This window comes from Odocoileus virginianus, chromosome 11 (assembly GCF_023699985.2).
Source record: "Odocoileus virginianus isolate 20LAN1187 ecotype Illinois chromosome 11, Ovbor_1.2, whole genome shotgun sequence".
Classification (NCBI taxonomy): domain Eukaryota; kingdom Metazoa; phylum Chordata; class Mammalia; order Artiodactyla; family Cervidae; genus Odocoileus; species Odocoileus virginianus.
Genome location: NC_069684.1, coordinates 48,069,911 through 48,091,417, shown reverse-complemented (window position 1 = coordinate 48,091,417; position 21,507 = coordinate 48,069,911). Strand labels below are relative to the sequence as shown.

Below are 21,507 nucleotides of genomic sequence, written 5' to 3'. Positions count from 1 at the left end.
ACTGTGCTACTACTTGGAGTGTCTCCTAAGTGCTTGGGTTCACTCTATTATGTCTTTAATTTAATCCTTAGCCAATAATTTATAAGGATCCAGGTTGAGAGGATTCAGGTCGCTTACCTTAGGTCACAGGGCAGCGTGACTGGAGCCTGAGATCTTAATCACAGCCCTGTGCTGCTCCCTCTAAAGGCAGAGGCCGCCACCTGAGGGCACAGGAGGAGAATTCGCTGCCCCAGCAGATGGTAATTACGCTATAACTACATAAGATAACCCTCTGACCCCAGGTTAGGTCAGAAAGGAGCTGACTCATTTTTCAACCTTGTCCCTCATAATACTAGTATGTAGTGTTAAGGAAAAGGAAGGAATATTTCCTTTTAACTGCTTAAATGTGTTTAGCCAACAACTGAAGATATTTAAACGCTGAACACTCTTCTATTTTCATAGCACTAACTTGAACCTTTGAAAGAGGAAATTTTGGAAGGAAGAAGGAACAAAGCATAGCAAATTTAGCATAGAAACTGCATACTCATATATTAAAATTTATTTCTGATTCATTTCCCAAGTTCATGGCCAAGACAGGCATCAGCATACACAGGCGATTTGAGGAATTTTAGTTATGCAATGGTTCTAAGAATCATAACATGAAATCACAGCAATGAAGACTTTTTTTCAATGTCACTATAAGGAAGGAAAGACATAGAAATAGCCACAACTTTATTTTACAACAGAGGAGCCTTGGTGGGCTACGGTTCATAGGGTAGCAGAGTCAGCCACAACTGAACGACTGAGGACATGAAAATTACTATGAATGCTTCATGACTTTTGGGGGATGGGACTCAAGGCTGAAAGACCACCCCTTTCACTACCTAAATCACCTGTTTTAAGTGTTTTAGTAGGAATGTGCCATCATAGCAGTTTCTGACATAAACATATTCAAAAGAATATCCTTATTTTCTTCTCAGATGCCACGAAGGACACTTATCTTGAGAGGGAAGAACAACACTTCTTTCAGCTTGCTTGCTTTGCTGAACTCCTAAAGAAGTAGAACTTCAGAAAATTTAACGAGCCACACGAAGCCACGGTCTGGTTCTGTAAGTTTACCTTATTATTTAAGCACCTTGATATCCAGCCAGACTGTCTTAAACTCAGAAACCATTATTTCCTTTCTCCTTTCATATAAAAGGCTCACTGAGGGCACACAACTGCCTGAGTAACCTAAACTCAACATTTAGATTTTATATATAGCAGATCTGAAAAAGTACTTCAAGAAATGAACTTCATGAAACTCCAAGGGAATTTAACAAATGAATGCCCATGAGAGTTCCCATAGCCTGCTTCAGGGCAGAGTAAATAGAATGACTGTTGATAGGTACGGGGTTTCTTTTTGTGGTAATGAAAATAAACTAAACTGTCTAAAACTGACCATGGTAATGACTGCATGGCTTTGTGAATGTACTAAAAATCACTGAATTGTACACTTTATTATATGAGTGAATTATATGGTATGTGAATTGTATCTCAATCAAGCTGTTAAAAAAATTTATTGGTTTTAACTATAATTCAATAAAACATAAAAAATGTATTGATTTTCACTTGTTTTTAGGATATTTACCTAAGCTCCACCAGATTTGGCCACAGGGAAAACTTGATGGAATGCAGCTTGAAACCCTGTTTAGTTGACTATATCAAGGGGCTTCCATTCTCTTTGGGAAAAAAAAATTCTCGTAATATAATGACAACTAGATTTTCCTGGGGACAAGTTCCAGGTTTTAGCATGTTTACAGAAATTCGAACTCCAGAAAACCAGTAAATAATGATGTCTCCTAATACTACTACTCCAATTTTTTTTCCCCTAGTACTAGCTACTGGATACATGAAAAATTACTACAATTTAAGCATAATGTGTGCATGTATGCTAAGTCACTTCAGTTGTGTCTGTTGAGTCCCTATGGACTGTAGCCTGCTAGGCTCCTCTGTCCATGGGATTCTAAAGGCGAGAATACTGGAGTGGGCTGCCATGCCCTCCTCCAGGGGATCTTCCCGACCCAGGGATTGAACCCACAGCTCTTAGGTCTCCTGCACTGGCCGGCGGGTTCTTTACCACTAGCACCACCTGTAAGCATAATAGTAAATAAGTTCACCTTAATGTTTGTTTCCAATAAACAACTGTTGAAAGGGCACCCAGCTATAAAAAACTTACTTCAGGTTTGGGATTGAACATCATGTTTTATATGTCTTTCAAATCACATTTGAGAAGCTATTCTATTATTAGAAAAGTATTTATCTGCAAAATTGTGAGACTTTATTTATGTAGGATCTTGGAATTAAATACTGAAAAGACCAAATATGCCCATGTCTAGATCTCTAACTATAAACTCTCTGCCTTTTTAATCCTAACATGCAGAATGGATTAGCAGAACATAAGATGGAAGAAATGTTTGCAGAGGGCTTTTACAGTACTCCAGTTAAAGATGATGTTTAAAAACAAAAATGTACCAATGTATTGCTTACACATGAAAAACTCAACAGATACACTAGAGAGGAATTACTAAATTTTAATTGAGTTTAGACTGTACCATCTCGATTCAGAAATCTGAGAAATTCACAGTTCAAAAAGGAATTTTATAGATATATGTAGATAAACATCATCATTACACAGATGTGGAAACTAAAATACAGAATGGTTAAGACTCACCAGGTGACCAAGAACCAGAAGTAATAAGATTTGAACTTAGGGTTTACAACTCATAATTCAGTTTTTTTATACTCTTAAACTCATTTTATTAAAGGTATATAAAATAATTTTAAAAATAATCTGTATAAAAAGTGTCCCTAAGTTTTATAAATCATATATTTCAAATGCATTAGGGATACCAATTCTATACATATCTACTCACTGGATAATAAGTACTAAATAACTTGAAATTATATAATCATACCTAGGATAACTGGAATAAGATCATGGAAGAAATAAAAGGAGCCATCACTCTTGAAGCTGGGACTGACTGACACACATATGCAACTAGGTCTCAGTTCTTAAAAGCATCACGAGGTCACATTAGAGAGGAACAAATAACTCTTGACTTATGTTTACAGAATAAATCAATTTACATACAAATAGCACTGTATATATCATCTGTTTACACTTAGGTCTTTTAAGAAAATGCTTTCAAATCTCTCATCAAAATTTTTTTTGTGTTAAGTTTACTAAGAAAAAGCAAAGAAAAAGGGATCCATTAATTGGAAAGCCAAATGATGAGTTACAGTAAAAAGCTGTCAAATTGCCCTACTGAACAACCAAGGATTTGTAGAAACTGAAAAGTTTCATATTTTACTCCAAATAAACAAACACAAATAAAAAACAGGATATGGACAGACTGACCATATTTCTCAATCAGCCAAAGAAGAAGAGAGCAGATGAGACAGTCCATTTCGTCCTCCAAAGCCTCACACAGGTTGGAGGTGTAGGTAAAGTGGTGCTACACTAAGGTGTCCCAGACTAAGGTGTCCAGAACTCTCTAGACCCCACATGGTTCTGATCAAAAAATAACCAGAGGCTGCCTTTTCCCATGGGTGCCTTGTCATTCAGGCAAAAAAAGTCCATAGCTCCAAATTTTAACTGGCAAATTATACGCCAGATGAAAAATACTCTGTAACCAAAGTAATATAAAGCTAGATGTCTTACTCAACATTGTTATATGATGTATATTACTATACATTAATGAAGTAAGATGTAAAGATCCAAAAAAATCTGTGTAAGACTGGACTAGCCCATAAACTCACTGGTTAGAAATCAAAGCCAAAGTGACAACGGAAGGAAATTTTTAATACTGATATTGGTAGAAAATGGTCTAATAGATATAGGAAAAGGCTATACATACATAAAAAGCATCTAGTGAGAAGACATGTACAAAAAATGCCAACTTCAACACATTTGTTGTAGAATACTGGGAATAGCCATGTGGTTAAATACTTCATAGTACACCCATACAACGAACACTATAGAGACACATGTCACATACATGGCATGCCACACAGCTGTGGTTTGCATGTGCTATCACAGAACTAGCTCTGGAACATATTAAGAGAAGAAAAGCAAGAAGCAGGACAATACACACAGTATGGGATGGGAAGACTGTTTATTCTTAGTTAAAAATAATTTAAAAACAAATACCTTGTGGTATCTTCCTTACAGTGCCTCTTTTGCTTCTTGAACTTCTGCTTCCAGGTATCCTGTGGTCCTTTCTCAAGAAGGGCTGCCTGTCTTTGGGGCTTTCACAAGAAATGTTTTCCGAGTTCTCACTTGCAGCCACCTCACAGCTTGGTGTGCAGCTTTCATTATTGTTCAGACTGTCCTGCTGAAACACTTCAGGTTTGCCCATTGCACTGTCACTGCTGGTCAGAAGCTCAAGCCCATCCCCATCAAGTTGATTTTCATTTTCATCTGATGCAGAAGGCAAGCATGTTACTATACTTTCCACGCTGTCACCAGGATGACATCCATCTTGTGGTTCTATCTGCAGATTACATGCAGGAGTTTCGCTGTCATCCATTAGAGCATCTTTTGTTGAACCATTTAAGTTTCATTAAAGTCCTTCAATGTCTACAATGACAAAAAGAAAAATCTAGTTCATTTTTTGAACTCTGGATTTTCAGTGATCTTTGATTTTCCTCTTCTCCTGGATTGTTTTACTGTAAATATGGAAGAAACAGAAATTACAAAGGCTCACTCCTATTTCTACTTTTCTTACAACCCTACCCCACCTCACCTGGTTCCTGTTTGAATACAATGGTTCTAAATCCTGGGTGCATGTTTATTACCTGTGGAGCTTGTCCAATTTCTACTGTAGACCTATGAAATCAAAATTTCTGGGGGCTAAGCCTAAATACCGATGTATTTTTTGAAGTTCTCAAGATATTCTAATGGTGCAAAATGCTGGGACCACCTCCTTGATGAAAGAAATTATTGGTTAAATAAGGCTGTCTGCTAAAACCAATCATTCATTTTATCCCTGGACACTTAACAGACATGTGAAAGTTACTTGTATAAGTCCTTATATGGCCAAGCGGCAGCAATATTTATAAATGAAAACATTTAAAAATAGTTTTAAGATAAATTTTTTTAAAAGTATATGGGGGAAAATTCAGGTAGCATATATTCTCATTACATACTTTACTTTCTAAAAATAAGCCCTGAAAAGTACTTTAGAATTGTCAGCAAATTTCTTTTATTCAGTTTAAAAAAAGAGAGAATCATGATTAACTCTAAGCTATTTAGTTTAGACTTGGAAAAAATGTAAATCTACTTCAAGAATCCTTGTAACATTTTAAAGACATACAGATAAGACTTTAAGCCTTGTATCAGTCATGTTTTTTTCCCTTCTTCTGATCCGAAAGTATATCATATTTTAAGAAAAATGATACCAGCCAGATTTAGGTATTTTATGCTTGCCAAGTTTTGCTTTGGGTTTGAATCAAATATAATTCAGCAATTTTGAGAAAAACACAGTGATAAGAATTTTGTAAATTCTTCAAATTAATAAATAGAAATGCTATTTGCTCTTTAGAAACAGCAAATATATAAATATTATATTTAAGTAATTTTTTTAAAAAACAGGAAAACAAAGTATAAAACAAAACATGAATCCTACACTGACTGTATCACATGCTTTCAATTATCTTACAACTGGAATATTTTAGCTGATTCAGTACTGCCTATCAAATATAAAAAATATCTAAATCTGGCTGGTATCATTTTCCTTAAAGTATATACTATATTTCTTCATTAACAGATACATAATATAAAAAGTAAAAGGACTTAACTTGACTAAGAATAACTTAGTTTAGACCTAAAATGAATTCAAACTAGAATATAATTTTTAATTGAAAAGTGATTAATACAGTATTTTCAGGATCTGTATCATGAGAAAATCCAAATTCTAGCAAGAGCTTAAAAGTGCATGTGGCTAATATGGTGTCCCATGATGGATAAAGAGATAAGCAAAATATAACATTTATACAACAGAATCTTATTCAACCATAAAAAGGAATAAAGTTCCAATACATGCCACATCATGAATGAACCTTAAAAATAGTAAGCCTGACACAAAAGGATAAATACTATATGGTTTCACTTATATGTAATACTCATAACAGGCAAATGCACAGAGATAGAAACTAGATTAAAAGGTCTGAGGGCAAAGGCGGAAGTTACTGCTTAAAGGCTACAGAGATTTTGCTTAGAATGATGGGTAAGATCTGGAAAGAGACAGTGGTAACAGTTACACAACAGTACCACTGAACCGCAGGCTTAAAAATGGTTAAAATGGCATATTTTTTGTCATATATTTTTACCACAATAAAAGTAAAAATAGTGAAAATTTTATGTGGCTATGTAAGAGAAATGTCAGTTCTTAAAACTGTCAACAGCCTCAGCTGTTTTCTAATGTAAACAATGAAGTTATTTTCTGGCATGTATCTGCAGTTGGAAGCATAAAGGTTATTTTTATCTGAAAGAGACACAGAGATCTCTTGCCAAGGCGGAAGGCAGAAAGCGATCTGGAGCCCCAAACAACAACAGTCACCTCTCGCTGAGTCTGTCAGGTGTTAGAGATTGTGCCAGGTGCTTCACGGATCTGATTTCTAATCCTCCAAACAGGCCTACGTGGAGGTATTCATACTGTGTTTGAGATGAAGACTCTGGGGCTCGGAAAGGAAAAAATATCTTGTTTAAAATCATATTTATTCCTAGAAATAAGTGGAATTGAATCTGAAACCAGGTCTTTCTGATTTGAATCCTGTGCAGTTCAGCATAATGTCTGAGAACACAGGCATACCTAGGCTCAATTTCTGGCTCTGCCATTTAACAAACTGTCTACGTGACCTTAGGCAAATTACCTAGCATCTCCAAGCTTTAATTTCCTCTTTGTAAAAGTGAAGAACTGTAATACCTACCTCAAAGAGTCATTTTTGAGGCTTAGATGACATGGCAGGTATAGCATGTAAGCAGAGTACCTGGCCCACAGTAAATGTTCAAGAAAGTCAGCCATAAATACTGCCCCCAAAATCTCACAGATGGGCATAGTAGCAGGTTTATTCGAGTGGCTTAAGGTTCAGAAACAGAGCTTTTCTAAACCTCCTGAAAATTAGTAGGTTCCTAATAACAGACTAACACTAAGCAGCATCATTTGAGAATGCTGAAGTATTGATTTATGATAGGGATATCTCAGCAAGCTCCTGGGACTTCTAACTATCTCTTCTATACACCATTTCAGATGATAAAGATATCTAGAAATTAGTGATTAAGGCTCCCTGGTGAGTATAAAATCACAAATCACATTTTGCAACTTTATCAAGCATCATGTGCCAGTTAAACTGTTCAAACCAACACTCTATTCAATTCTCACAATTTCTCTAGCACATGGCCAATTTTTAGTTCTATTATACTAATGAAGAAACTAAGTCTCATAATCTCGTCAAAGCTCAGCTAATAAATTTAGAAACAGAACATGGAATGGTTGTGATCCTGAGGCTGCACTCATTAATTATGCTCTATGGACAATGGCGCAAAGCAAGTTAATATTTCGTTCCAGTTGTGGCGTACCTCAGATAAGAATCTCACCCTACAATAGAGGACACACTTCTAACAACCAAGAAGCTCAAGTTCCTGGAAGTTCTCTCTTTCCCTGGGAACTGCTGGATTCACACAATATACAATTTATTATCTAGCCCACCTTCTTCAGTTGAGAACTTAAAAAAAAAAAAGATGTATAAACTAATATACTATTTATGTTAAATATCTATTACCAGTAAAGTGTGTCTTACTTCTTTGGGTCTAGAGACATTTTGCCTCCTATTATTTTGTAAAGATGTTTTATTATTGAGAATTAGTTTAATTCTCAAAAGCCCACTTTGTAAACTATTTTCTAATACTAATACTTTTAAGTATGAATGTCCTGTAATTATTATTAGACACTGACCAATTCTTTGTGGCTTGGTGCAAAAGTCACTCCAATTTGTCTTCTCTGACTTCTACATTCTGTAAGATATAATGTATACCTCTACGGCATGCATGCACAGAGTTTCTCCCAAATACAGTTTTCTGCAGTGTATATATGTACATATGTATATATGAAGGAGTATGGGACTTATTTTCTACAGTTTCCCTCTAAAAAGCAGAAAGGCACACAGATTTCTATATACTCCTCTGCCTATACTCTGAGAGGTAAAGGAAACTATTACATAATATTTGGCTTCTATCTTCATTTCTAACAAATTTCATTTGTAACACTTTAAGCAGTAGGATAATATTCTTAATGGGATGTCAAATTAGTATAGTCCTACTGCTTTCAGAAACAGTTATAAATTAAAGTGTTATTTTTGTCTCTTCTTCCTCCTCTTTCCTTTCCCTCAATGCTACACTGACAGCATTTCAAAAAGTTGATATTCATGATACCTGTTATTGCACTATATAAAAGCATTTAGCCAAGAGAAAATCATAGCAAGAAGCCTCAGTTAACACACAGTACTTTAAAATATGCCCTAATATTATATTGACTTTCCTAGTGGCTTAGTGGTAAAGAACCTGCTTGCCAATGAAGGAGATGCGGGTTCAATCCCCAGGTTGGGAAGATCCCTTGGAGAAGAAAAGGGTAACGCACTCCAGTAATCTTGCCTGGGAAATCCCCTAGACAGAGGAGACTGGTGGGCGACAGTTCATGGGGTTGCTAAAGAGTTGGACACAACTTAGCGACTAACAACAACACTGGAGGTTAGAAGTCCAGTTGAAATAGCAATCTAAGTTATTTGTTGTATCTAAATTGTATGTCTGTTATGTGAGAGACCCTGTGACTGCACCAATTCTCACAAAAGAAACAGTGACACAGTGCAGTCACTGCATAGCACTGACTCGGGCATAATTTTTGCCAGTTTTTGCCTTTTTAAAGCATGATAGTAAGTGCTGCCCAAGTTTTCAGCCTCTTGTGGTAAAAGAGCATACCAAATATGTACGTTGCATAAAAGTTATTTGACATGTTGACTCCACACTGAAGAATTTCAAGCAAACTATTCATGAGGCTTACATAAAACTTGAAAAAAATTTTTTTAAAAACTCTGAGGAAGCAGCTTTAAATAAATAGATGAACAAATCTACATTTTGTCAAAAAAACAATCTCACTCCCAGGTATGATTTGACTTAATTTTTTTTTTTTTACTATCTGAGTCATCAGGGTCCCTGACTTCTTTTTTTTTTTTTTTAATAAATTTGACTTCATTTTTTGATACATCTTAATGGATTATCTGGCAAGACTAAATATCAAGTGTCACTAAAATTAAAACATTAATTTATAAGAATGGGTAAATATGTAATAATAAATTTTTTAATTAAAATGCTTTAAGAAGATTTTGAGTGCCATTTTTCTGTAATTCATGTAAATGAGGCCTAAACACTACACTTACTTTTACCTTTGCAAGAAGCCAAGATTCTTCTTAAAAATTAAGATGCAACCCCAAGCTTAAATTTGATGACTTACAGTCAAACCAAAATTGAGAAGAAGACAAATTACCAAAACAATAACATATTCTATTAACCATAAATTCAAATCTGCCTACTCATAATAACTCAGAATTGAGGAAGAAATTCACTACAAGCCTACGTTGTGTCTATGAAGGTAGCTACATATCACTTTACATTTTGCCATCTTTCTCACTTGATGTGTTCTAATACTACTTATACCTCATTACTAAACCTACAGTTTTCTGTGATTAATGTTTTGTTTAGACATATGTACTTGTAGGAAATATTTAGTATATCAGCAATCAAAAGCATGCCCCAGAAAAACAATTCTCAAAAATTTTGCAGCCCCAAATTAACAATTCATTTTTTCATTGAGATCATGTGCATACAAAATACACACTAAGAAATAAAAAATAAAAAAACTGAAGCAAAGGTTAGACTACACACACATGAAGTACTCTGATACATTCTCCATTCTGTTCAATACTATTTCTTATTTTCTTTAAATGCTACTCAAGGTTCACTAGGCAGATTTCATACCCCACTAATGAGCACCAATCAGAGCAATAAGGCAGTTTCTAGGAAATAATAGAATCTCAACCTGAAGACCACAAACTGAGCACTAGATAAGTTTGCAATTATCTCCACAGTTTTTCTGAAAATGATGCAGACCATATGACACTCAGACATAAACTTCACTTAAAATGTTATCCCCATAATATCAATAAAATAATTTTTGCTAATTTATATCATTCCCTTCACATTAAAATTTAGCTAAAATAATACGCTTGATTCAGGGTCCTTTAGTTGACATTTTCAGTTGTTAGCTATATTCTGTCTCTACGTTAACCAATGGTAACCACTAACTACATATGGCTCCTGAGTAATTGAAACATGAACTGTGAGACTAAGGAACTCAATTTTTACTTTAATTTTAATTAATTTAAATTCTAAAACAGTTGTTGATTCAATTATTGAAAAAATTATGCATGTTTGGAGTAAACTGGGTATGTGAATTTGCTTTTTCACCTAAATTTTAGGAAATCTAAATATAGATCAAACATTGCCAATAAAAAAAGTGTCCAAATTGAGATGTGCTATATTTGTAAAATAAACACCATATTTCAAAGGCTTATTGGGAATGGCAATAGTGTAAAATAATAGACCTTTAATAATTTTAAATGTTTATTACATGCTAAAATAACATTTTGATCTAATGGATTAAATAAACTCTCTTATTAAAATTAATCTCACCTTTTAAAAATAAATTTAAAAAGTTAGTTTCATCTTTTCAAACACTTTTCTAATGTGGTTACTAGAAAACAGAATTCTATATATGGCTCACATTCTATTTCTATTAGACCATGTTGCTCTCCATTATACTGCACTGATGGTGCCACCATAGCCAAAGTCATGGCTCATAGCGAACCACTCCATTTATGATTCTTTCTTGCTAATACTAGTTATTCGGTTAGCATTCCCTGAGTACAGACATTATTATTACTATAATTTAACAAGGTAAATACCTAGTGAAAGAAATAGATACTAAAAGCTTTTAAAATTAATTTGTAAGTACTTGGTTATATCCTATTTTCAGGATCATGTTGTCCCCCTTTTTGGGTACTTTCCCATATTCAAAATATTCCTGGTACTTAAGAAATGTTGAATAGTAATTATAACAAGTAAGATGCCTGGCTCCAAACAGGGAAAGGAGTGCGTCAAGACTGTATACTGTCACCCTGCTTATTTAACTTCTATGCAGAGGACATCATGAGAAACAGTGGGCTGGAGGAAGCACAAGCTTCAATCAAGATTGCTGGGAGAAATACAATAACCTCAGATATGCAGATGACACGACCCTTATAGCAGAAAGTGAAGAGGAACTGAGGAGCCTCTTGATGAAAGTGAAAGAGGAGAGTGAAAAAGCTGGCTTAAAACTCAACATTCAGAAAACGAAGATCATGGCATCTGGTCCCATCACTTCATGGGAAATAGACGGGGAAACAGTGGCAGACTTTATTTTTTTGGGCTCCAAAATCACTGCAGATGGTGACTGCAGCTATGAAATTAAAAGATGTTTGCTCTTTGGAAGAAAAGTTATGACCAACCTAAACAGCATATTAAAAAGTAGAGACATTACTTTGCCAACAAAGGTTCACCAAGTCAAAGCTATAGTTTTTCCAGTAGTCATGTATGGATGTGAGAGTTGGACTATAAGGAAAGCTGACAGCCGAAGAATTGATGCTTTTGAACTATGTGTTGGAGAAGACGCTTGAGAGTCCCTTGGACAGCAAGGAGATCAAACCAGTTCATCCCAAAGGAAATCAGTCCTGAATATTCATTGGAAGGACTGATGCTGAAGCTGAAACTCCAATACTTTGGCCACCTGATAAGAAGAACTGACTCATTTGAGAAGACCCTGACGCTGGGCAAGATTGAAGGCGGGAGAAGGGGACAACAGAGGATGAGATGGTTGGATGGCATCACCGACTCAATGGACACGAATCTGAGTAAACTCTGGGAGCTGGAAATGGACAGGGAGGCCTGGTGTGCTGCAGTCCATGGGGTCACAAAGAGTCGGACACGACAGAGTGACTGAACTGAACTGAAGATGCCTGCATGGTAATCTTTCTAAATAATTTCTATATGATACTATGTACAAAGGTAAGCTAGAATGTTTTATTTAATAAAAATAAAAAGCTCTATCTCACAATAAGGAATTTACTCTTAATAAATTGAAAGCATAGAAAACTTAGGTCTTAAGAAGATTAAAAATGTAACAAAAGACATAGATGCAAAGTATTACATATAAAATGGATACACAACAAGGTCTTACTGTATAGCACAAGAAACTATATTTAATACCCTGGGATAAACCATAACAGAAAAGAATATAAAAAAACAATGTATATATGTGTATAACTAAGCCACTCTGCTATATAGCACACACTGTAAATCAACTATACTTCAATAAAAAAATAAATGAAAAAATAACAAAAACACAACAAATTATATAACAGATTCTTTACCAGCTGAGCCACAAGGGAAGCCCAAGAATACAGGAGTGGGTAGCCTATCCGTTCTCCAGCAGATCTTCCTGACCTAGGAATCGAACTGGGGTCTCCTGCATTGTAGGCAGATTCTTACCCACTGAGCTAGCAAGGAAGCTCAAATGAAAGTGAAAGTGGCTCAATCGTGCCTGACTCTTTGCAACCCCATGGACTATACAGTCTATGGAATTCTCCAGGCCAGAATACTGGAGTTGGATAGCTATTCCCTTCTCCGGGGGATCTTCCCAACCCAGGGATCAAACCCAAGACTCTCGCATCACAGTCGGATGCTTTACTGTCTGAGCCACCAGGGAAACCCAAGAATACTGGAGTAGGTAGCCTATCCCTTCTCCAGGGGATCCTCCTGACCCAGGAATTGAACCTGGGTCTCCCGAATTGCAGGCAGATTCTTTACCAGCTGAGCTACCAGAGAAGCCCTATATAACACAACTAAAAGGATATAAAAAGAAAATCAAGAAAAACAAATGCTTGATTATTGTAAAATGTGAAGGTAATGATTCTAAGAGAGAATACAGCAAACATGGATTTTATTTATGCATAGAAGGTATTCTTGCAACAGCCCAGAGGGGTGGGATGGGGAGGGAGGTGGGAGGGAGGTTCAGGAGGAAGGGGATGCATGTATACCTATGGCTGACTCATGTTGAGAGTTGGCAAAAACAAAATTTTGTAAAGCAATTATCCTTCAATTAAAAAATAAATTAAAAAAAGAAAAAAATTACTAGTTGATGTACATTAGATTTCCTTACTGTATGACCTACATCACTGACTCTTTTATAATTTCTCTTTATATTTCTGTATTGAGATTGGTGGCTTGAATTCCAAATCAAACATAACATCCAGTGAACAACTACTTTCTTCAGCTGTATAAGATTTGTTGCTTAATTTGTTCACTCAGTTTATTTTTGTGATTTTTATTTTCACAAGTCATATGGTACTATTTAAAATATCTTTAACTTTTTCATAGCACCTTTTTCCTTTTTATCCCATTTTATTAATTTTATTAAAATATTATAAGCATATAATTATAAAGAAAATACTCATTCTTAGGAGTCTGAATCTATTGTTTGTTGTTTCTGTTGATCGTGGCGAATTATTTTGTGATTTTGGATAATCTGCTCTGTAGGGATCTTGCATAGGTAGATTTAAGGATCACTTCTTCCAGATTGCTTTAGCTTTTCCCAGGTATCCCTGGTTATGTTACCAGACAGGGCCAATTATTGTATTAATTCTTAACTGAGGAAACCATTAATATGAACCTCAAACTTCAGAGTTAATAGACTCATGGTTACAAACACAAAAAGAAGCCACTTTCCAACAGAGTATCAAGGCAGAGACAGAAAAACTCCTTACCTCTTTGCTACTAGGCAGACGCCCCCTTCCCCTAAATCCATCACTGGAGGACTGAGACCCTCAGGGTCCTGGCTGTGTGTGCAGCTCTCAGTTCCAATGCCCTGCTCAGGTTCCTTGGCTTGGACTTAAGGCCTCCTTTTCTGTCCCGATGTGGCAGTTAAAATCCAAGTCTACTGGATAATTGTTCCTATTCTGATGTCCTAAAACAGCTGCAGATTATATGTGATTATTTATCAACATTTAATGAATGCCAGGTATTACACTAACACTTCACGCATCTTATTTCATTTCATTCTCATGGAAATCCTTCTATTTTTCATTTCATTCTCATGGAAACATAAAGGGAAATGAGTAACTTGCTCAAAATTTATATAGCAAGAAAGAAGCAGGACTGAGATTTGAACCGAGATTTATGTGAATCTGGAATGTGCCCTGTTAATTACCATACACTGCCACTTTTAAAAACATCTTTCTAGTGCCTAGGCTAGTGCTAGATGCAAAGAAACCACTCAAGAATTTTCTGTTGAATGAACATTCTCCTTCAGTGTGTAAGCTTGGTATTGGAAATCCTGAGAAGAATTAAATATTTGGTAGATTTTTAATGTGCTTAGTTGCTCAGTTGTGCGTGTCTCTTTGCGACCCCATGGATTGCAGCCTGCCAGGCTCCTCTGTCCATGTGGATTCTCCAGGCAAGAATTCTGGAGTGGGTTGCCATGCCCTCTTCCAGTGGATCTTCCCAACCCAGGGATCAAATCCAGGTCTCCCACACTGCAGGCAGATCCTTTACCAACTGGGCCACTGGGGAAGCCCAAGTATAAAGCAGTGGGTAGATTACAGGATATGACCCAAACTACTGAGTAGAAATAATGTTGGATGGCACTTCCAGCTATGATTTATACTTGAATCACAATATTAAAATGTTTGATGGACTAATTACGAAATTCTAATGATAGCAAGATGCATGATATTGTGATGAGTAATTGTTGCATTTGTCATTTGTCATCATTATCGAGACAGAATGCTTCCTTGAGAAGAACTTACAGGCTATTGGAGAGCACATGTGTATAACATACATAGTCAGACATAATGAATAAATACTTAACAGAAAAAGAGAAAACAAGGGAAAAAAAAGTTAACCAGGGATCTGTAAATTCATAGGATGATAAGTGAACATTTCCTGATAACATCAATTGACTCCAAAAACTGAGGTGGGAACTATTTGTATGTTAAAACAGATGTTATGAAGCATGATTTAAAAAAACATAAAATTCCAAAAAATATTTAGGTTCAAATACATGCCTTCATAGAATGATTACACTTATTGTGAGGAATAACCATAACAACAGAATGTGAGAATAAAAGCAAATATTCATACAGTCTTATTCTGTGCCCTGGATATATTGATACATTTAGCCTCACAACAATCCTCTTAGGTAGTTATTATTAGCACCTCTATTTTATGGGTGAGCAAGCCAAAGCACTGATAGGTTAAGTACTTCTCAGGTCAAACAGCTGTCAGAATTGAAACTCAAACCGAGGCTGACAGGCTCCAGAGTCTGTGCTGCCTCTGATGACGACATACAAGGTACAACCTGAGCTAAGTTGTTGAAGATGAAAAGTTGGGACAAATTAGGAGGAGGAAAGGAAACTGTAATATAACTTACAATACATATAATACCAATTTATTCTTTGTCCTTAGAGAAGTCCAGTCATAGATGGAGACAGCTTACACTGGATCTATGCTAACACATTTACAAAGACCTTTTTTTTTTTTTTTAATGAAGTAAACACTGTATTTTAAAAAATATCTAGTGTAGCCTTTTAGGCATCAGGGACTGGTTTCATGGAAGACAATTTTTCCACAGACAGGGGGTGAGGGGGTTGGTTTCAGGATGAATCAAGTACATTTACTGTGCATTGAATTTCTATTATTACGTTGTGATACATCATGAAATGATTATACAATTCACCACAATGGGAATCAGTGGGAGCCCTGAGCTTGTTTTCCTGCAACTAGACGGTCCCACCTAGGGCTGATGGGAGACAGTGACACCGAAGTGTGTTGCTTATGTCCAGTCTACTCTGTGATTTTGTTTTGGTTGCGGTCCTTGCAGAAAACTCTGCTTCACAAAAACAGGATGGTGGAAATATAAGCAGGCTTTTCAGGGCTTCTGTGGAAATCTCAGGATATTCTGCCTTGACTTTGATCTAGAACGTGTGAAGATTTGAAGGTGACTTAAACCTACTTTTAAGGCCACCATCATTTGTGATCTCAAGTAGTTGATCCTCTTCTACCATGGACAAAACTGATTCACCTGGCGTCCATTCCTTCCCAGTTGAGGGGTCTTTTGTGGTAAGGGAGTAATGCTCAAACTCTTTTGAAAGCTGAGGCAAGTAATAATGCATCCAGTTGGGAGAAAGAAGGCCCTGGCTCAATCTCTTTCAAAATCTCTTTAAACGTTCAAAACATCAACAATCCCAACTGTTCACTCATCGCTCCCATAATTCCAGTCTGGCTTCGAATGCAGTCACTCTATCTGCTGACTTGAACACAGTTGTCATTCTCCCCTGAAGTGACAGAGTGAGTTCTTTGAGCAGGTTGACTATGTCACACAAGTAATCAAGTTTTGCCACCAGTTCTGTGTCACTGAAATATGCTGCCAGTGGTGACTGTTTTTCTAAAAGAAATCTCTGGAGCAGCTCTTGTAACTCAAAAACTCTGGCCAGTGATCTTCCTTCACAAAGACACCTCACTTCTGTGTATAAAAGCAGATGTGTGTGCTCTTCTGTCCATCTCACTGAGCTGTGCTAACAGATGTGAATTATGGGTGTGTGCTTAAATGTGATCTTTTTAATCACACCCTGCAAAACATTGTTATGTTCAGGTGACATTTTTCAGCTAGCCAGCATTTCTGCATGGATGACTCACATTCAGAAGCAACCTCTTGGTGACCTGAGTAGTGTAACCAGAAAGTTTTAGTCATGGCAGCAGCTCTGTCTGTATATACTGACATGGAATGACCAATTCCATGTATCACCAATTTCCTGATATGTAATCATTCAAAGACTTGAATAGTTCTGCACCTATGGTGTTGGCTGGTATGGTGTTGGCTGGCAACAAAGGTGCGCGTAACATATCCTAATGTACATCCTCCTGAAAAATATATGCACAAAAATAAGCACTGTTGCCTTGTCGTTAACATCAGTAGACTTGTCAACCTGGACTGTGTACCACAGTGACTCATTAATCCTCTATTAATTATGCCTCAATGCCTCAATATCCTCTGCAAGGAGGAACATGTGCCATCTTGTGAACTGCAGTCTCTTCTAAAAGTTCACGACAAATATCCTAAGCAGCAAGCAGGATCAACTCTTCACCAATAGGAAAGGGTTTCTTAGCTTCAGTAATGCAGTTAGCCACTAAGAACAATGCTCTCAGTGCAGAAACATTTGATGAAGTGGTGGCCTTCAATAACTGCTTCTGTTCTTCATGTTTACGCTTTTTCCTTTGGAAAATCTCCAAAGGCTTGTCCTTTAATGCAGGGTGTTTCATCTCCATGTGGCAAAGCAGTTGTGAAGGTTTCATGACTTCAATGGACAGTCAGTCGCGACATATTATAAAAAGCAGGCTTGGAGAATATGAATCAGTTGTTTCAATGAACCCATAACTTAAGTAGGACTCTTGGTATTTTCTTTAAAATGCAGCTTTCTTTTTGTTGGCAGTGTTAGAGTCTTCTGCTGTCTCATCATTGGGTCTTTCTCTCTTTTCAAAGAAGCTCTCCAGCAACATTTGTTTTTCACTCATTTTGGTGAAGGTTATATTGTGGCTTTCCCAAAATTGTGTGAGACAAGTATGCAGTGTAGGAAAAAGAAATGGATGGAAGTGGTATATAAAATAATGGATGGACCACACATGGACTAAAATAAGTGTTGGATTCTGACTTAGAGCCTGCTACCAGATGTAGCTTAGTTGTCACTTGCCACTCACTCATTGATAGAGTTTTGATGAGTCTGCAAACAATTGATGTATTATGGTTTCTGCAGTTAACCTCTTTGCTAATGAATCTGCATCTGCAGTCACTCCCTAGCGCTAGCATCACCGCCTCAGCTCCACTTCAGATCATCAGGCATTAGATTCTCATAAGGAGTCCACAACCTAGATCTCTCACATGCTCATTCACAGTAGGGTTCTCATTCCTATGAGAATCTAATTACAGGAGGTGGAGTTCAGACGGTAACGTGGGCAATGGGATGTGGCTGTAAATACAGAAGCTTCTTGTACTCACCCACTCACCTCCTGCTGTATGGCCTGATTCCTAATAGAGTTGGGGACCCCCATCTAGTGGGTGCTGCCTCAAATTTGCTTACTTATTGCTTTAGGCTTTTTCACAAGCTATTCCAATGCAAGTATATTATTTTCTAAGGTAGAATCCAAGTGCCTGACGTAAGAGAATGTATTACTTCTTTTGCAATGCTTACCAGAGCAAAGCTCTAGGCGCATAATAGGTGCTAAATAATGACTGTTCAGTTGAACTAAAACACTAACATCCCTTTTTCACTACCTCTTACCTAAGGAAATAAACTTAGGAAAAATGGTTACATCACTCAATATTTAAACTTTATTTAACAAAGAAGACCCCACAAATATTATCTGGTAGGAAACAGAAATAGAGGGGAAACTCTGAAAGAGCACTTTTGTCATTGAAAGATTAAATATAAGGGCAAGTCAGCAAATCTGAAAAAAAAAAAAAAAGCAGCATGAATTAGAACAAAAAGCAAAGATTCAATTAAATGGGGCCACTCTACCTTCTGATCCAGAAAATTTTGAGTCTCTAATTACAAATCCTTCATTTTATGCTATGTAAATTAAAGGATAAGGTTTAACTATTCAACGAACATACAGAAGAATTGTTTTAAGTTCCTTTCAAATATAGAGATGAGACAAACAGAACTAGACCAAGGTCAAATTTATTTTAATCTAGAATTTCCTTTTTTTCAATAACAATTTTACTTGAAAGTTTCATCATCTCACATTCTTGATTGGATTTCTCCACTAAAGAAAAACATAAAAAGATATTCCAATAAAAATTATGACCACTCTTACTGAAATTAAGAAAATATATTATTTTACTAATAGGGCTCTCCTGAAATTTTAAAAGTAAAAGGCTAAAATAATAGAGTAACCTCAGAGGTCCAAGTGAAAGTAGCAATATAGTTTGAGAATTTGACTGATGGGTGTAAAATAGTGGATGAATTACAGAACATCACCCTGACTACTACCGAGTTTCCTTGGCCCAAAGTTAGTTCAAAATCAGACCCAGAAGAATGGTCAGAAGGTCTAGAAAGAGAATTAGAATAGGGAAGTAAAACTAGGAGAGTGAAGAGGCTATTGGGGGGGGTGTGTGTGTGGCGGACAACAGTCAAAATAATAGTGCAACAGGATTACTGTTTACATTTTTATTTCAAAAGAATTGTCCATGAAGATGTTTCAACCACAAAAACATCTGCACCTAAATCATTTTAGTACGTTCTTTTCTTTACTAAAAGGAATATGTCCAACTTAGCAATCTTCAAAAAAGCCTATAACTTTGCAATGATCCATCAACAACAGAGGGTAGGATGACTTCTAAAAAGCTAAGAATTGAATTAAGAGAATTCTCTGGTGGCCAGTCATTAGGACTCCTTGCTTTCATTGCTGAGACGGCCAGTGCAGTGTGACCAAAAAAAAAAAAAAAAAAAAAACCCCAAAACCCAAAATCAATATTTTATGGAAAAAGTGTTACTTTATTTGCTCCATATTAGAACAAGACTTCCAAAGGTTTGCACTCTGGCCCAAGCTTGAATTTTGAAGGTCAAATTTCCATGGCTCCCAGAAGGCAAAGTTAAAACCCTTTAATAACATCTACTGAGAGCCAACCAAGTCTATAACACCAGGCTCAGTGCAGTGTACACTGCGGGTGGAGTAGGGTGGAGCGGGGTGAAGAGGAGCATAGGTCAAAAAGAACTGAGGTGTAATTTGTGTCCAAAAGTGCTCTATTTGAGGTGACAAAGCATATATGAAAGAAAGAAATCACAGGAGAAGGCAAGCTATTAATAATAATTGAGAATAAGTCAAAGGAAAAAAGTGATAAAAAGCATAAGAGAAAAAAACATTAGGCTACAAATATTGAAATCTGAATTCTAACCAAGCCCTAAACTTGTTTGAAAAGCTTGAGCAAGAAAACCCTCTGAGCCTTAATTTCTTCAGCAATAAAATCATGTGCCCTTTTAATTCTAACTATTTATGTCATTATTCCTCTTGAATGGCTATTAAAAGAAATAATTATGATAGTCCTTAAGAACTGATAAATTATTTTTACTTAAAATTTAAAAGATGCAAAAATAGAATTGTTTATAACTTCAATACAATTATTAAACCAAAACAAAATTTAAAATTAATACAAGCAATAAAAACACCAATAATATTAAAATTAACATTAATTTAATATGATGTATCATGCTGCTCTGTAAAAATTAAATGTCTGTTCATAACTTGAATTTGGTGTTAACTGTGATGACACAAGGTTCCCTCGAGTTCAGCAACTCTATTTACCATGAGCACCTTAAGACTCAGCTTTCCCATTACTTTTCTCTACCAACTACTGAAAAACCTTTGTTTTTACAACATGCTATAATGTTGCTCCAAAGACGTAACTTATTAATTTTACCCTGTGATTATAAAAAGAAATTTGAGCACTGAAATCCTATAGCAGAAAGTTGTTTATGGCAGTGTTCATGATGATCTTGAATAAGTTTATGCTTTTTTCTTTTGGGAGAAGGAAATGGCAACCCACTCCAGTATTCTTGCCTGGAGAATCCCAGGGACAGAGGAGCCTGGTGGGCTGCTGTCTATGGGGTCACACAGAGTCGGACACAACTGAAGTGACTTAGCAGCAGCAGCAGCATATTCTTTTAGCTTATCATAAAAATGAAAATAGGAAAAATTTTAAATTCTAACAATTTTTTTCTTTTTATACTTCTCTATGTTTTATACATTCTCTATGATAAACATGAATTTTTTTCCAACTGAGCTTTTAAACGCTAGCTTTACTGAGATATCACTCACATACCACAGAATTTACACATTTAAAATGTACAAGTCAACTGTTTTCAGTTAGTCACAAAGCTGTGCACATACGTCACAATAAATTTTGGAACATTTTCATCATTCCAAAAAGAACCTCCCTGCTCCTCAATACCCACATACCCATTAGTAGTCACTTTCCATTCTCTCAGCTCCCCCAGCCAGCTCTAGGCAACCACTGGTCTACTTTCTTTCTCTATGATCAATCCATTCTGAATATTCCATATCAAGAAAATCACATAATATGTAGTTTTCATAATTATCATCTTTCACTCAGCATAATCAAGGTATATCTATGTTGTAGCATATTATCAATACTGCATTTCTTTTATTGTCAAATAACATTCCATTACATTGATTTACCACTTTATCTGTTAATCAGTTGATGGATATTTGGGTTGTTTCTACTATCTGGCTATTATGAATAATGTTGCTACAAACATTCTTATATA

General features: G+C 36.1%; 1 protein-coding gene across 3 annotated transcripts in view; it reads right to left on the bottom strand.

Moving 5' to 3' along the window:
• Positions 1-21,507, bottom strand: part of CNST (consortin, connexin sorting protein) — a 94,226-nt gene that overhangs the window by 55,929 nt on the left and 16,790 nt on the right. Inside the window, exons 2-3 of one of the 3 annotated variants that reach the window (XM_020915202.2) lie at positions 13,933-14,141; positions 4,172-4,600 (exon numbers count right to left, since the gene is read on the bottom strand). The exons of 1 other annotated variant lie outside the window; for it this stretch is intronic. In XM_020915202.2, the coding sequence (XP_020770861.2) occupies positions 4,172-4,550 (379 nt within the window). In that variant the 5' untranslated portion in view covers positions 4,551-4,600; positions 13,933-14,141. The remainder of the gene's footprint in view (positions 1-4,171; positions 4,601-13,932; positions 14,142-21,507) is intronic. One more of the 3 variants, XM_020915201.2, reaches the window with a different exon arrangement.